The sequence below is a fragment of the Euleptes europaea genome, chromosome 9, assembly GCF_029931775.1.
Source record: "Euleptes europaea isolate rEulEur1 chromosome 9, rEulEur1.hap1, whole genome shotgun sequence".
Taxonomy (NCBI): Eukaryota; Metazoa; Chordata; class Lepidosauria; order Squamata; family Sphaerodactylidae; genus Euleptes; species Euleptes europaea.
In genome coordinates, this window is record NC_079320.1 from 22,878,695 (window position 1) to 22,896,274 (window position 17,580).

Below are 17,580 nucleotides of genomic sequence, written 5' to 3' on the forward strand. Positions count from 1 at the left end.
ACCCCTGCCAAGCTGGGGTGGAGCAGGCAGGCTTCTTCTCCTTCCTTTGTGGAGGCAGTAGGGTTGCTAGCCTCCAGCCCCTGGAATGACAGTTCATCTTCAAACTGCCGAGATCAGTTCCCCTGGAGCAAATGGATGCTTTGGAGTGTGGACTGTATGGCTTTGTACCCCACTGAGGTCCCTGTCCTCCCCAGGTTCCATCCCCAAATCTCTAGGAGTTTCCCAACCTGAATCTGGCAACCCTACCCGTCCATCCCTGCTGGTGGCCAGGGGGACCTGGCAACTTTAGGAGACAGAGCTCTTTTCTAGGGCTGTTTTTTCCTTGAGAGTTAGCACGGTACAGTGGTTAAGAGTGGTGGTTTGGAGCAGTGGACTCTAATCTGGAGACCAAGGTTTGATTCCCCACTCCTCCACATGAACGCCATTTGCCAATCTGGTGAACAGGGTTGATTTTTCCACTCCTCCACATGAGGCCATCTGGGTGACCTTGAGCTAGTCACAGCTCTCTTAGAGCTCTCTCAGCTCCACCTACCTCACAAGGATCCGTTGTGGGGAGAGGAAGGGGAGGTGATTGTAAGGCGGTTTGATTCTTCCTTAAGTGGTAGAGAAAGTTGACCTTCTTCTTCTTCCTCTTCTTCCTCTTCCTCTTCCCACCCCACCCCTGTGGTACAATAAAAAGGGAAGTGATTATTGGTGCCCAGTGTTCCTGGTCTGAGTTGTGTTGCATCTGACAGAATGCTAGACAAACAGTATAAGCGATATTTAGATTGGCACCTTGATTCCGGGACTGGGAAGCCCAGGAGGAGGCCAGGCACTCTTTGCTGTTCTTGCAGGTACCCTTGACCTTAGCAGAGGATCAGAATATCTTCTTTGATATTGCTGTTAGGTTAGATACCTTGGGGTTGGAGAGGAAAAACTGGCAGTGCAATCCTAAACAGACTCACACCCTTCTAAGACCATTGACTGCAGTGGATCTAGAAGGTGTTTAGGATTGCTCTGAGAGCTTGGCACTTCTTCCATTGTTCCTTTGCGCCACAACAAAAAACTTGCATTACCAGAGCTGATGGTCATGTGCTAGAGGGCACATGCATGGCGTCTCTGCATTGTCACAAGACACAGATGCTAGGGGAGCTATGCGGATTGCAGATGTTTCTTGCAGAAGGTTATGACAGATCCTGCAGTGTAAGAAAAAAAGCAGATAGTTTGGGACAGTAGTTCAAGTGATATTTCTTCATCAAATTGCTTTCAGGTTAAGGGGCAATTTTTAGAGAGATGTGGATAATAAAAGAATATAATCTTCAAGCTGGGTCATCCTAGTACAATAGAAGTTAGAGTTTATACAAAGAAGGCCTTGATAATATGCTATTAAGATGCTCTAAAGATGCTTTATATTCATTCAAATTCAGTTTGAAATACGTAGAGAAACGCAAATGAAGGACATCTTCAGAATACTTGATGTGAAGCTGTCTCTACTGAGTCAGCCCGTCTAACCATCTCCTTTGCCTGAGATTTTTTTTTTTTTTTGTAGACTAAAATTGGGCTTTTTTACATGCAAAATATGTGCTCTATGATTGAGCGATGGCACATTTCTGGAAAAGATACGGAGCCGAGATTTTCCTGAGCTCAAGTGCCTATAAGGCTCAAAACCTCTTCTGGCTCATTCCAAACAAAGTCACCATGTTTTTCTTACAACAAGCAAACATATTCAGTATACATGCATACATACACATAATTTGAGAAAATAGTATACTTAGGGTTGCCAACCTCCAGGTACTGGAGAAAAGAGGCACTTGGTACTAATGGAATTTGGGAGAAAATAAGTACCAACACAACGTAAATGCAACCTAAGTTTAGTACAGTGAAAAAGTGCGCAGTGAACAAACAACAAACATTACAAGCAGGAAAAATACATGGCTCTCAAAGAGTCTCACGGAATCTTCAACAATCTTCACTGAAGTTCTTACTAAAGTCCAAAAGGCTTCAACAAGCAAAGTCCATAAGAAGGACGGTGGAAAGAAACGGATAGTGTGAAACGCAGTCCGGATTAACTTTAACGTTTTCACCGCCGCGCAAGCGGCTTCATCAGCACACCGTTCTAATATCGGGAGACAAGGCTCCTAGACAAATACAACAATAATAATATATAATATATATAATCTACCAGATACGTTTTAAATACATTTTTAAATTTTAAATATTTTAAATACGTTTTAAATATTTTTTAGTAATTTGAATTGATTGTTACTGTTGCTAAAATACATATTTGCTATTAAAACAATAACCTGACATACCTTTATAATAGGGTTTACAAAAATCTCAAGACAATTTAACAGCGCTGCAAAGCTGCTCCGTTCGAAGTCGGATACTGAGGTTACAGGTGAAGTTAATTTATACAATGCTCCACAGTAGAAACGTTATTAAAGGAGACAGCCAACTAAAGACAATTATAAGAAGTTTATAAGAAGTTTATAAAAAACAAGACAAGTCCATTTCATTGTTGAGCCCATACGGAAAATAAGATTTGAATAAATATATAAAACACATTTCTTGCTGTAATAAAATTTTTGTACATTTTCAAGATCAAATAAATTACCCTTATAAGTCCAAATAACAAAAAACCGGATATCATTCTCGCTGTGTTTATTGTCTATAAAGTGCATAGTGAGGGGGGCGTCCAAAATCTTCTGTCTAATTCTAGATTTATGCTCACCTATTCTGAGCTTTACCTGATGAACTGTGCTCCCAACGTACAATTTTCCACATTTACAAGAAATGCAGTACACACATTTGCTAGTAGAGCAGTTTGAAAATTGTTTTAACTCAAAAGAAAAATTGGAAGTGGTGGATGTAAATGTTTTTAAAGGTAAGCTTAGGGGACAGAAGAAACAAGAGCCACAAGGAAAGTGGCCATTGATAGAAGGACTGAATCTCTTGGGATGATGATCTGAATGGACAAGTTGGTCTCTTAAAGAGATATTTCGTTTGAGTCCAAAAATGGGCGGATTCAAACAGCCCGGTATAGTGGAAAGTAGATGCCAATGTTTTTTGATGATATTTTGAATGGAAGAAGAATGACGACTGAAAGTAAGTGAACAGAAAATTCTATTAGCATTGTTAGGCTTTGGTTTTGAAATGAGCAGGGAAGATCGGTCCTGCAAGCTGGCTTTAAGTTTAGCTTGATATATAACGTTCTCAGGATATCCCCTGTCAGCTAAGTCTGCTTGTAAGTGTCTAGCTGCATGTTCATAGTCCTTGGTATGGGATGAATTTCTTTTTAAACGGATAAATTGACTATAAGGTAAGTTATTTTTTAAATGATATGGATGATAGGAGTTATATCTTAGACCTGAGTTTCTGGCCATAGGTTTCTTATAGGGTCTGAAAGCCAGTGTTCTGTCAGATGTTATAAAAACATCTAAGTCCAAGAAATGGATGGATTCTTTACTGTAAGATCCTGAAAATTGTAAATGCTCATCCAAAGTGTTGATCCATTCAGAAAATCTCAAATAACTGTCTTCATTTTTGAAACAAAATAGCAAATCATCAACAAAACGCTTGAAGAGTAACAAATCATTCGAAAAGAAATTGTTTGAAAAAATGTATCGCTTCCCAAAATCAACCATATACAGGTTGGCTATTGCAGAATTTTCTGTTCACTTTCAGTCGTCATTCTTCTTCCATTCAAAATGTTGTTGAAGCCTTTTGGACTTTAGTAAGAACTTCAGTGAAAATTGTTGAAGATTCCTTGAGACTCTTTGAGAGCCATGTATTTTTCCTGCTTGTAATGTTTGTTGTTTGTTCACTGTGCACTTTTTCACTGTACTAAACTTAGGTTGCATTTACGTTGTGTTGGTACTTATTTTCTCCCAACCTCCAGGTACTAGCTGGAGATCTCCTGCTATTACAACCAATCTCCAGCTGATAGAGATCAGTTCACCTGGAGAAAATGGCCGCTTTGGCAATTAGACTATATGGCATTGAAGCCCCTCCCCTTCCCAAACCCCGCCGGTGGTAAAGAGGGACTTGGCAACCCTAAGTATACTCCCTCAAAAACAAACATGAAAATTTGGATTAAGGAAGAGAAAATGAGATATTTCCACTCGCAAAAGGAAAAACAGGATTCCGTTTAATTCCCCCAAACTTCCTAAACCATTTGCAGTTTTCATATCAGGAAGGGTGGAGGCAATAGCCACATCAGCCTTTTTAGTGACTTTTTATGTCCAATACGAATTTTGTTAAATATATAAAAGTTTTTTTTTTAAAAAAAAATACAAAACCCGTAAATCAGTTCATTAGTTTTAAATCCCATTTGCTGGCTTAAACAAATATGATCAATACTGTATGAAACACTAAAGAAATTCTGCCATATTTGCCTTGCAAAGACAACTATGACAATCTATCAACTATTTTGCACAGAGTTGTAAAAGTCACTGGATGATGTCATACGCATGAACCTCTTGTACGTGTGCATGTTTCCCTATACATTTTGATGACTGGTGATGACAGCTAAAAATGAAACAATCACAACTTGGTGTTGCCCTGGTCAAAAAATGCTGGGTACAAATAAAAAGAGAGTTGTGGCGAGACTTACCACTTTTTATTTGTCCCCAACATTTTATTAGACAGGGTAATGAGGCCTCCCTCAGGTGGCAGATTCTGAGCTAACATCGGAGGGCAGCCAAGTTGTCAATTATTTTGTTTATTTTCATATTTTTGCCGCCACGGAGAGCGCCATTGAGATTTGTTTGCCTCAGGCATCAGAATATCTTTAGCCTTCTCTCAGGATGGTTCCGTCTTGCCCCACTTACAGTACCCGGTTAGCTAATGCTAGGCAGAGAGTGCTGCGCTAGATAGACCTTGGCTCTGATGCAGCATGACAATTTTTCGGTTCTTGTTTAGCCTGCTGCTATCATAGTATAAGGCATATCTACAGGAGCAAGTTCTCCTGTATTTGATCACCAGCACCGTTACAGAGACACATACAGACTTTCGGATCAACAGAAAAAGCTCGCTGCCATATTCCATCTTTTAGCTAAGGGCCCAAAGCGGCAGCTACTTATTCATGTGCATGTCTGTTTGTATATAAAACAGGGTGTGTGCAGGATGGGAGCAGGGATGAAGGGGGGCAAGTCTAAGATTTTGGTATGAAATGAAACAAAGAGGTGAAGGCATCTGCATCTCCATTAAAAAAACCACTTTTCCCAGTATAAGCCCATGCAGCAGCTAAGCTCAACTCAACAAGGCTTTTAGTTGTTCTAGGGTTTCCAGCCCCAGGTTGGGAAATCCCTGAAGTAAGGCATAAGAAGAAAAAGAAGAGGAGTTGGTTTTTATATGCCGACTTTCTCTACCACTTAAGGGAGAATCAAACTGGCTTACAATCACCTTCCCTCCCCCTCCCCACAACAGACACCCTGAGAGGTAGGTGGGGCTGAGAGAGTGTGACTAGCCCAAGGTTACCCAGCTGGCTTTGCGTGTAGGAGTGGGGAAAACAACCCTGTTCACCAGATTAGCGTCCGCCTCTCATGTGGAAGAGTGGGGAATCAAACCCGGCTCTCCAGATTAGAGTCCACTGCTCCAACCACAGCTCTTAACCACTACACCACAATTGGCTAGAGTCCACCCTCCAAAGCAGGCATTATCTCCAGAGGAACTGATCTCTGCCATCTGCTGATCAGATGTAAGTCCAGGAGATCTCCAGGTTCCACCTGGAGGTTAGCAGCCCTAAATTGTCCCGACCCCTGCAAGGGTACATTCTGCTGCTGCCTACTTGTGGTCTTTTTCCGTGTCTGCCCCAGAGCTGTGTAGCTGCCTTCCAGAGGAAACAAGAAGCTCTGCCTCACAGTGTTTTGGAGGGCCTGTAAGACAAATCTTTTTAGAAGGGCCTCTGGCTCTTTAAGATGGTTGCCCTGTGGGTGTCTTCTTGGGTTTGTTACCAATTGACATGTAATGGATAGGTAAAATTTATTGTATAAGGCCAAAGGCCATAACAATGTAACAAAAACAACTGCCCAGGCAGTAATAAATATAACAATGAAATAAAACATAGCAAGGTTGAAAACAGTTTTAAAATTTTCAGTATCAGGGCATAACATAGATTGCATCAGGGCAAGAATTTAGCATGAATCTTCTTGGCTGCCAATGCATACAGTAACATCATATAGTGACATAGTGATCCTCATCAGATAGAAGATAAATGATTTTGTCTGCCGTTGAATACTGGGCTCGCCTAGCTAAAATGGCTGCAAAAAACTTGGCCCTGAGAATCGAAGAATGAGGAAGATTCTTCGATTCCAAGGCTCCACAGATACATATTTGTTGAACAACTGTGCTGATAACGGCCCGCTAACGTGTAATGTGTTTTGTTTTCTCAAAGCTTTTAGTGTTACGTCCTGGAAAGTGAGTCTTGTGCCTCCATGGTTTCTTTCGTGCTTGGGTTGTGATTTTTTCAAAACTGATTTTTATCACATTTGCTGTATTTCGTATTGCAAATTTGGCTTGGGCAGTGGTATCGCACAGTAAATTGCTCCGAGTGCCCCATCTGGGCTGGAAATGTCACTTACAAGTTTTAGAAACAAAGAAATAAAGGTGAGCACTACTAATTTCCCTCATAGAAAAAAATCCCTCTTTTTCTAGTTGTATTGTGAGTGTATCCCTTGTCTTTAAAATTCCCAATGGCATGAAGAAAGAATTCTCCCCCCACCACCACTCAGATTGCTGCAGCCGCTAACAATAGATGCTGTGTAGCAATCAATTGATTTCAGTTTACCTTCTTCAAAAGCATCCCAAGCGGCAAATAAAAGGGACAACAAGCTCCTGACCTGCTATTTCAGAACAGCGCTTAATGACCTCATCCCCACATGTACAATTATGATTACAGCCATCCTAAATGGTCTGGATGCTTCACAAACTGATATTCTTCACAATTATAGCTGCAGCTATAATTCTGGGCCTTGGAAGGACTGAGGGGGGAAAGCCATTATATGTCCAATTACTACACTATCCCCCCTCTAGAAATGTTGTGTTTAACTAGGCCACAAAGGCCAAATGTGCATTTAAAGCTCATTGATAACAAATATGCATCATTGGGAGTGCTTACGCTATGTGGAATTGTCTTTTTGCAAAGAGAGAGAGAGAGAGAGAGAGAGAGAGAGGAATACTCATTAGTTGTCAGCGGTAACAACTTATCTGGCTTCCTGTTCCTTGCAGATGTTACCTTTAAAGAAAAGAACATCATTAAAAGGAGTTCTGCATGCTATGAAGATGAATTATAATGAAATGGGGCCTGAACACTAATGGGTCAGATCCAACCAGCCTTTTTGCTCAGCCAATTCCTCTCCTTATTGCAGCCCCCTGTCCTGCAGGGCTTTTGTCCATGTAGGTCCCATGATCCCCAGCATAGCCTTTTATGTAGTCACAGAAGATCCATTCCTCCCTTTCTCACCCATGGAAGAGCTGATTAGATCTAACCAATTGCATGGCTTTCCACTGCTGTGCAGTTTTGTTCCTTAACTGCCTTCACTGGGAAACAGTGCCTTGAAATACTGTAGGGGAGGGGACAATCTCTCTTCCTAAGCCTCCCATATACCCACCCTCAAGGAACTGAGGAGTTGGAGAAAAATGGCCTCGACATAGTCATAGTGTAGGAATTTTCCCTAGGGAGTCCAGAACATCACCCAGGAATAACATCACATCATCCCCAAACTCCGTCCCCACAGACACCCCCCCCCAAATCTTCCAGTGTTTGCCAAGCCAGTGTTGGGAACCCTACATCTTCCCTTAGCCCCTTCTCCTTAAGCAACAAGGACTAGGCTGGGATTTACTGTTAAGAAATCCCAAACGAGCCCCCAAGGCTTAGGAAAGGGGCTAGGGGGAAAGATATAAAGTCCATAAAATTCTAGAGGAGTAAGGGGTTAGGGATACTAGCCTCCAGGGGGAACCTGCAGATCCCCTGGAATTACAGCTCTTCTCCATAGATCAGCTCCCCTGGAGAAAATGGATGCTTTTCAGGGTGAACTCTAGGGCATTGTACCTCACTGAGGACCCTGTCCTCCCCAGCTCCACCCCCAAATCTCCAGGAGTTTCCTACCCTGGAGCTGGCAACCTTACCTGCCCACACACACACACACACACCAGTGGCCAGGAAGGTGGTCAATAGTGACAAAGGCATTTCATATTGGGCTGGTGGCAGGTTGTATGGGAAGGGACCATGTCTCAATAGTAGGGCATCTTCTTTGTATACAGAAGGTCCAAGGTTCAATCCTTGTCATCTCCAGTTGGATCAGGAAGTAGGCGATATAAAAAACCAAGGCTTGAGACCCTGGAGAGCCACTGGCTGTTTGAGTAGACAATAATGACCTTGATATACTAATTCAGTATAAGGCAGCTTCATGTGTTCATGTGACTGATTCCCTACTCCCTTATGATTATCTCAAAGTGCAGGTAGGATTATATTGGGTGTGTGTGTGTTATGTGCCGTCAAGTCACTGCTGACTCATGGCGACCCTATCAATCAACGTTCTCCAAAACGTTCCATCCTTAACATCCTTGCTCAGCTCTTGCAAACTGAGGGCCGTGGCTTCCTTTATAGAGTCAATCCATCTCTTATTGGGTCTTCCTCTTTTTCCTATATTGAAATAGGTGATTTTTTTTTAAAAAAAAGCATACACCACTTTCTCTACGCTCTCAAAGTAAATGCATAAATTGGAGATTTTTTTTTTAGAAATGTAGCGTTTATGTTTGTTTCTCAATGCAGACTCTCATTTGGAAGAACTTCCTACTCTTCTCCACTGTGCAGCCAAATTTGGACTAAAGAAGCTTGCCACTGTTCTCCTCCAACATCCTGGGGCTATTCAGGCTTGCAAGGTAACCAATAAATATGGAGAAAGCCCAGCAGGCGTTGCAGAAAAGCACGGCCAAAAAGAGATTCAGGAAATCATTAAAGAATTGTCAGTAAGTATCTGTACTTTTTCTGCAAGAGTCATATAATATGTATAACTAGCTTCTTAGGAACGGCTGCTGGTGCTGCCAGAGAAGACGTTTTTCTTTAAGAGAAGTAGGGATACCTGCCGTAGAAATGCCATGGGAGAGTATCTTTGTTCTTCCATTCCAAAAGGAGGGGGGAAACACATTCACAGTTGTAGGTAAATGTCCTGAACGGGCAGCAGGTTTGCAAATGTTATTGGATGCATAAACAAAAAAGCAGTGGCATTCTCGAGCAAGCTTTGTGATGTTCTGCTGATTATGCAGGTGATAGCAAACATTGGTTTGGATCTGCATTAATTTACACTGCTGTCTTTGCCTGTGAACGAGAGAAAATACACAACAGCCGTACCTTGTAGATTATACCATTTATGATGTACAGCAACAATTTGGAACCACATTGTCAAAATCGCATATCCGTTCTTGCAAACGCATCCTTGAACAGCCTGTGCCAACATTCTGCCGAAATGAAGAGGCAGCTTTTGTACCTCCCTGCTCTTTCCCAACTGAACGTCAGAGCGCTTCACTTTGAAGCGAGGTGAACCATAATCATACTAAGTTTCAGAGCAGGAATGGCCCATTAGTGGAGCACGATCAAAGGAACGTTTTTTTCCCCTTCTCGGCATCTCATGATACGCAGCCAGAATGTCCGTATTCATTTCTTAGTCACAGAAGGAGGAAGGGGAAGAACAGATTGCCCAGCATGTGTTCTCTTGCAGGAGCTAATCCCGGTTGGCCTCAGGCAGAGGAAGGCAGGGGCTGTCTCCCTGATGAGATGGCACTGGTGGAATCTAAATAGCTTCGTGCAAGTCACCGAGTTCCGCTAAAGCAAAAGTCATGACAAAGCCTGATCTTCACGTGCTAAACCATTGCCAGGAGGGATGCGGCAGGGAGGAGCATTTACTTCTAAACCATTTTTATGGTACCACCTGGTCATGAGGCAACCTTTTATCTCCCAAAGTTGTGGTGGCAAATAACCCTGCGAAAAAGCATCGCTTGTAGCTGTAGCTCACTGTGGATGGTTGTGTCCAACCCCCAATTCAAGTAAAGATGGATTTATGTATTTAAACCCCACTTTTCTCCCTAATGGGGGCCCAAAGCAGTTCACAATTTCATTCTCAGCTCCTCCATTTTTATCCTCACAATGCAGTGCATTATTTCATATGCTGTGGGTGAGACCATAGGCTGCATGCATGTAGTTCCTCCATATCTAGGGTTGCCAGGTGGGTGGAATTGGCAGGAAATTCCCCACCAATCCACCAAGCCCCTCTGGAGCCCTGCCTGTGTGTGCACACACGAGATGACTGCACTTCCGGTTTACACCCAAACCCCCAAAAAGAGTCTTTCTTGGAGGTCTACAGTAACACCATTCAATTGTAAATGTACAATAAATACAAAATACACTTCAAAAAGGGGCAAGCAAACTTCCAAAGAGGAATGGATTGATCTAAATGATCGGAAGGGTGGGGGATGTGATGTCGAAAAGACATCAGGTTTGGTGCAGGTGAATCACTATGAGGGGGATTCTACTGTTTCAGTGCTAGAACAGAGAGAACCTATAAAAGGTCCTCCTGTCTTTGATCCTTACTCACTTAACAGTGGTGACACAAAGAGCAGGGCCTCTGAGAATGATCTTGACCAATGGGCAGGTTCACATGAGTGATAATTACCAGAACTCAAGAGCACTCAACACAGTGGATGGGTAGGGCTGACAAAGGAAGTATTGCTTCACACAACACATTATGGAATTCACTGCTACATGGGGTTGCCAAGCTCCAAGTGGTGGCAGGAGATCTGCTATTACAACTGATCTCTAGCAGATAGATATCAGTTCCCCTGGAGAAAATGGCAGCTTTGGCAATTGGACTCTATGACATTGAAGTCCCTCTCCTCCCCAAACCCCCACCCTCCTCAGGCTCCACCCCTAAAACCTCCCACTGGTGGCGAAGAGGGACCTGGCAACCCTACTGCTACAAAATCTAGTAATGGCTGCCAGTGGCTATCAGTTATGTTGGCTTAATGAAGCCTCCATGTCCAAAGCTTGTCTACTTCTGAATGCTCAGGAGGAACGAGAGGGGGAGTCTGGGACCTCAGTGTGTTTTCCTGCTTTTCCAGGAACATCTTGCAGAGCACTATGGAGCGGTGGAGTCTGATTTGGAGAACCGGGTTTGATTCCCCACTCCTCCACATGAGTGGCAGATGCTAATCTGGTGAAACCAGGTTGATTTCCCCACTCCTACATACGAAGCCAGCTGGGTGGCCTTGGGCAAGTTACAGCTCTGCTAGAGCTCTCTCAGCCCCACCTACCTCACAGGGTATCTGTTGTGGGTAGAGGAAGGGAGGGTGATTGTAAGCCGGTTTGAGTCTCCCTTAAGTGGTAGAGAAAGTCGGTATATAAAAACCAACACTTCTATGGGAAACAAGATTCCAAGCTACATGGCAGCTCTGATGATTGATTTACTGTGCTTTTTACATGTCATTTCTTGATGATGATGATGAAGAAGAAAAGTGAACAATGCCAACATATAAAAACAAAGAGAAACAAAAAAGAAGAAAAAGAAAGAAAGAAGAGCAGACTGGTGCTCAGTTGACTCATATTTGCATAGCTATACAATATTCATAGCAAGTATATTTCAAAGACACGTAGTATATGGTCACAAATCTGATATTTAAAGAGGGGGGGAAGTTGATAATAATTATCTCCTTTAGATGGATTTTGTTCAGTTCAAACAAATTGTTTTAATTCAGCCAATTTCACATTACTCCACAAGTCATTAAGTCATTCCTTAACTGATGCAGTTTGCAAGGACTTTTGTTTCAAAGCCACTAATGCATCTGCAATCAACAAACATATTTTCAACAAATTGCTTGGTGGCAAGCTATTTGGACAAGATCTTTAATATAAATACAAAGGGTAACAAGCTGATCTAATGGCAATACGTATCCAGTTATATCCTTAGTAACGTCAAGCAAAACTTTTTAATCTTTATGCAGTTCCAGCAAGTACAGGGGAAGCATCAGCTTCACCATGCCCTCCTCTCCATCTTAGTAAATAGGCCATTCCTGAAATGTTCATGAGCATATTCTTGCAGTCCATTCTTTAGTAGTTTATGGAGTTATAATGCTTAGTGTTGGGTACTCAAAGCACCTCACATGTCTCACAGTCCTTGCAATGGTCCTGTAAGGAAGGCTATCGTAATTATATCCATGCTTCAGACAGAGTGACTAAGGGTGAGAGAGAGTGGCTTGTCTAAGGACACAGTGAAGTCCTGGCAGGGGTGAGATTTAAGGCTGCCAACTCTGGGTTGGGAAATTCCTGGAAATTGGGGTGGAGCATGGGGAGGGTAGAATTTGGAGAGGGAAGGGAGCTCAGCAAATATGTTATGCCATTGCTCCCACCATCTGAACCTGCCATGTTCTCCAGGGGAAAAGATCCAGTCTGGAGATCAGTGGTAATTTCTGGGAGATTTCAAGGACCCCAGCTGAGATTTGAACCTCTTAGCTCATTCTGTTCAATATTATGCCATACCAGCAGCTAGAGTAACAACCTTTGTGTTCATAGTCATCCAAATGTACAAATTTCTGCACTAGTATTCACATTTAGAAGAAGAAGAGTTGGTTTTTATATGCCAACTTTCTCTACCACTTGAGGAAGAATCAAACTGGCTTACAATCGCCTTCCTTTCCCCTCCCCACAACAGACGCCCTGTGAGGTAGGTGGGGCTGAGAGAGCTCTAAGAGAACTGTGACTAGCCCAAGGTCACCCAACTGGCTTCATGTGTAAGAGTGAGGAAACCAATCCGGTTCACCAGATTAGCGTCCGCAGCTCATGTGGAGGAGTAAGGAATCAAACCTGGTTCTCCAGATTAGAGACCACCACTGCTAACCACAACTCTTAACCACTACACCACTCTGGCTGTAGTATTCAAATTTGAAATTATTTAACAAAATAAGTGGAAATTACATTCATACAGTGTTGAGAATGATCCCAATAGGGGAATATCTGAAACTTTAGTGTTGCAGTCAGTGATCAAGTGATCTAGAAAATAAGTTCTAGTCTCACGGTTTCCCTAGCAACCATTCCCCAAAGAATAAAAATTCAGTGAAAGTACTGCTGTTACAGTCTACTGCTATTCACTAGAATCTGTAGCATTAAGATAGACTTGAGAAAGATGGATATCTGTTTTGGATGCTTCCCACTTTCTTAAATGAGTACCTACTTCTGAAGTTTGGAATTCAGTTTGGGTTTTTTCTTCTGCCAAAGCAGATATGATTGTGAGCGCTAATAAAATGTCTTACTGTGCATTACTTTAATCTCCTCGAGAAGACAACACAGCTCCATCAGTTCTGGGATTTTGCCCTTTATCTTTTTGTAAAACCTACCTTGTCATTTCAGTGCAGTGTAAACATAGGGCAATTAACCTTTCACCTTATAGCCACTTGCTTCCACCACTAACACTTGGGCCATGTCCGCACTGCGCATTTGCGGCTCTGAATTCTGCAGGCTTTCCTTGCATGTTCCCACTTTAACTTACCCGAAGGATTCCGAGGACGTCTCCAGAGCGCAATTTCGCCGCGTTAAGCGCATCCGCTTATACGGCGAATTAAAAAAAAAACCACGTGGGAACATGCAATGCGTGTTCGATCCACTTCCTGCTGCCAGCCCACTTCCTGCTGCCAGCCCACTTCCTGCTGCCAGCCAACCCCCGCACTCCCCCCGCCTCCCTTACTAATGCTGGACCAATCGCCGTCCTTGCTTGGGGCGCCAACTGGGCATGCGTGGGAGCGTGCCGGTCTGGGCTTTTCGAATGCAGCGGAGAAAGGCAGCGCGGTGGGAACAGAAATTTAAAGTCGTATTGGATTGGTTCTTGTAGGTTATCCGGGCTGTGTAACCGTGGTCTTGGAATTTTCTTTCCTGACGTTTCGCCAGCAACTGTGGCAGGCATCTTCAGAGTAGTAACACTGAAGGACAGTGTCTCTCAGTGTCAAGGGTGTAGGAAGAGTAATATATAGTCAGAAAGGGGTTGGGTTTGAGCTGAGTATTGTCCTGCAAAAGTATTGTCCTGTAAGTATCAAGATAATGTGCTAATGAGGGTATGGTATGTTAATATGGAACCATTGTATCCTGAAGTGATCTGTTAATGTGTGTAATCCAAAGCTAATCTGTATGGCTATTGTTGAATGTTGTCTTTGTCTGGAGGTTTTTCAGGGCAGGAAGCCAAGTCTGAAGAATTAAGAATGAATAAGACTTGGCTTCCTGCCCTGAAAAACCTCCAGACAAAGACAACATTCAACAATAGCCATACAGATTAGCTTTGGATTACACACATTAACAGATCACTTCAGGATACAATGGTTCCATATTAACATACCATACCCTCATTAGCACATTATCTTGATACTTACAGGACAATACTTTTGCAGGACAATACTCAGCTCAAACCCAACCCCTTTCTGACTATATATTACTCTTCCTACACCCTTGACACTGAGAGACACTGTCCTTCAGTGTTACTACTCTGAAGATGCCTGCCACAGTTGCTGGCGAAACGTCAGGAAAGAAAATTCCAAGACCACGGTTACACAGCCCGGATAACCTACAAGAACCAATGAACTCTGACCGTGAAAGCCTTCGACAATATTTCGTATTGGATTCTTTTGTACTGGACGCGTGTAAAATGCGAGGTAAGTTTTTAGTGCGTTCACGGGGCTGGTCAGAACAAGAGCCTTGTAATTCTTTCTCCCTACACTGTTTTCTCAATGCAACATTCCCAATGAAATTCAAAAGATGGTTTAGCATGATCAGAATGCCTGTGGGGACCTGGGTTCAAATCCCCTCTGAGCCATGAAGCTCTCCAGTTGACTTTGGGCCATCACTCTGACTCAGACTACCTAACCCACCTTACTGAGGTGCTCTAAGCATAAATCACAGAGGGACCAACCATGTACACTGCCCTGAGCTCCTTGGAGGAAAGGCAGGATAAACATCCTATAGACAACTCACCCTTCCCCAGAGCTGTTATTACCTTACGAGGGAAAATAAGGCAAATAGCAGCTCCAAACTGGAGAATGTGATGAAAACAGCAGGGGAGGGGAGTAGATTAGCCTCCTCAGTGCCTTGCCCCTGATCTCTGTCATGTCCCACCCTCTTCCAAGGCTATTCTTAACACTTTTAAAAAAGACAACTACAATACTTACTGATCCTGGATCTCCCATGTCATGGCAGAGCCAGCGTGGTGTAGTGGTTAAGAGCAGTGGACTCTAATCTAGAGAGCCGGGTTTGATTCCCCCACTCCTCCACATGAGCGGTGGAGGCTAATCTGGTGAACTGGGTTGGTTTCCCCCCTCCTACACATGAAGCCAGCTGGGTGACCTTGGGCTAGTCACTGCTCTCTCAGCCCCACCTATCTCACAAGGTGTCTGTTGTGGAGAGGGCAAGGGAAGGCGATTGTAAGCCGGTTTGATTGTTCCTTAAGTGATAGAGAAAGTCAGCATATGAAAACCAGCTCTTCTCTTCTTCATGTAGTTTGGGCTTTAGAGCAACTTACATGGGGCTCCCAGATTCTTTCACAGAGTAGACCTCATTGGCCTTAACAGTATGACAGCATCCCATGGGGAAAATTGGAATAGTGGGTATTTTTCCTCTTTGAGTAAAAGCGTGCAATGGTAAAATCTTGTCCCTCTTTCTAAACCTCTGCTTCTCCTCCTCCTTTGAGATACAGTCATCAATGTCAATGACTGTATGGTTCAGTTTCAGCAAAGGTAGGCAACTTGCTGCACACCGGCATCGAGGTTCCAACTGAAATGTATCGCTGAAAACTTTTAGCAATGGCTTAATGCCAATCAGCCCATTGACAAATCTTTTATAGACCTTACAATGGTTTCCAGATGATGGCATTTAAGCACAATGATTGGAATGCTCATTAGAGGGTGGATGCTGTAGTATTTGCACTGAGTGATGGAAAATCCATAAAATGCTTTTTGCTACTCCTGACTTGGTTGCTTAACTCTGATTAAGAAAATTACCGATACAGTGAGCCTCTTGAACCCATTCAGAATAATGTACTTCGGAAAGTCATTTTGGATGTCTTATGATGTGTTTGTTTAATTAATCAGGTAAGACAGAACTGATGAGAAATATACTTTGCTGGCAAGCTATGATTATCTTTATTAGTTATTATTGTACAGCACTAGCAGAGAGTCAACAAAAGTTGACTAAGCTAGAGCCTGTATTCCAAGGAGATTTCTCTTCAAGTGCTGTTTCACGCAACCACAATTTCCTGACATGGAATGTCTCCCCCCATTTTGTTGTGTGAATGTCCTCTGAAATGTGTTACCTGCCAGTACCATAGGTTACATTTTACTTACATTTTTATACTTCTGTTCCCCAAAAAGGCTTAAAATAGTGTACAGCAAAGGCATTCCAAACATCATAAAAGCAAATGAAAAACAATAAATGAGATTAAAATGATATTACAAAACAGTGCTGCTAATAAGCCAGTCTTAACGCAGTCTATTTTTTCACTTGCCTACTGAAGCTCAATTAGGAAAAGCTCAGATGGGGCTCTTAAGAACATCAAAAGGATCATGCTAGATCAGATCAAAGATCCATCTAGTAAAGATACCTGCCTCCCCCGTGGCAAACCAGGAAGGGAGTCTGAGCCACCAGGCAATAAGTAGGCTTTTCTATACAGGCAACAGGGTTGCACAGTACTAAATGATTCACAAAGTTACTTAGAAAAATTATTAGGGACTGTGGTCTGCACTACTGTGTATAGCTTGTTGAAACTAGGATCCTGCTATGGAATTTTGCATTATTTAACATGTCATGTTAATACTTATGCCTTGCTTCAGTTCTGTTTTTAGACTTATGGTTGGTTTTACAACCATAATAGTATTGCATTGTTTATTGAATGTCCCATCTGTCGATGGTATTGACACTCTTGTAATCCACCTTGGGTCCAAACGAAAAAGACAGACTATAAATAGTGCAAATATTTTAAGTAAAGGGGAAGAGAATACAAGGGTTGCAGAGGAAACCAAACTGCTTTAGCCCTTGCTAAGCTTCTCAGATGCTGGCTTTTGCTTCGTCTCTGGCCCTCACATCATCTTTCTACTGGAGCCTGGTCATTTGTATGCACACATGGGATAACTCTCCTACTATACATATCATAGCATGAGAATGTTCCTTAAGGAAGAACAATAGTTTTCTCCTTAAGAATAGGGTTGCCACTTACCCACTTATGGCGGGAGTCCTCCTGCCAATGCTTCCGTGTCCCTCATGCTTGCTCAAAAGAGCGAGGGGGGTGGAAGATGGGGAAGTATGTGACATCGATGGACACCATGATGTCCCTTCCAGGTAAAACCTGGAAGTGACATCAAGACATTGTGAGAAGTCCCCAAAACTCTATAGTTTTACCTCAAAATGATGTCACGAGTTCAATCCCTCTACCTTCTTCATGCTCTACCCCTACAAGCTCCTGGAGTTGAGGGCTGAGACCTCGCAACCTGCTTAAAAGTAGTGCAGAATATTGTTTTCCTGTGCATAAATACTTCAAATGCTCAGAGAACCACAAAGGAGGAAGCTGAGCATTTCTGCTC

General features: G+C 42.8%; 1 protein-coding gene across 1 annotated transcript in view; it reads left to right on the forward strand.

The window, feature by feature from the left end:
* Window positions 1–17,580, forward strand: part of BANK1 (B cell scaffold protein with ankyrin repeats 1) — a 155,965-nt gene that overhangs the window by 53,179 nt on the left and 85,206 nt on the right. The window contains exon 8 of the mRNA XM_056855824.1: window positions 8,753–8,949. Coding sequence (XP_056711802.1) covers window positions 8,753–8,949 — 197 coding nt within the window. The remainder of the gene's footprint in view (window positions 1–8,752; window positions 8,950–17,580) is intronic.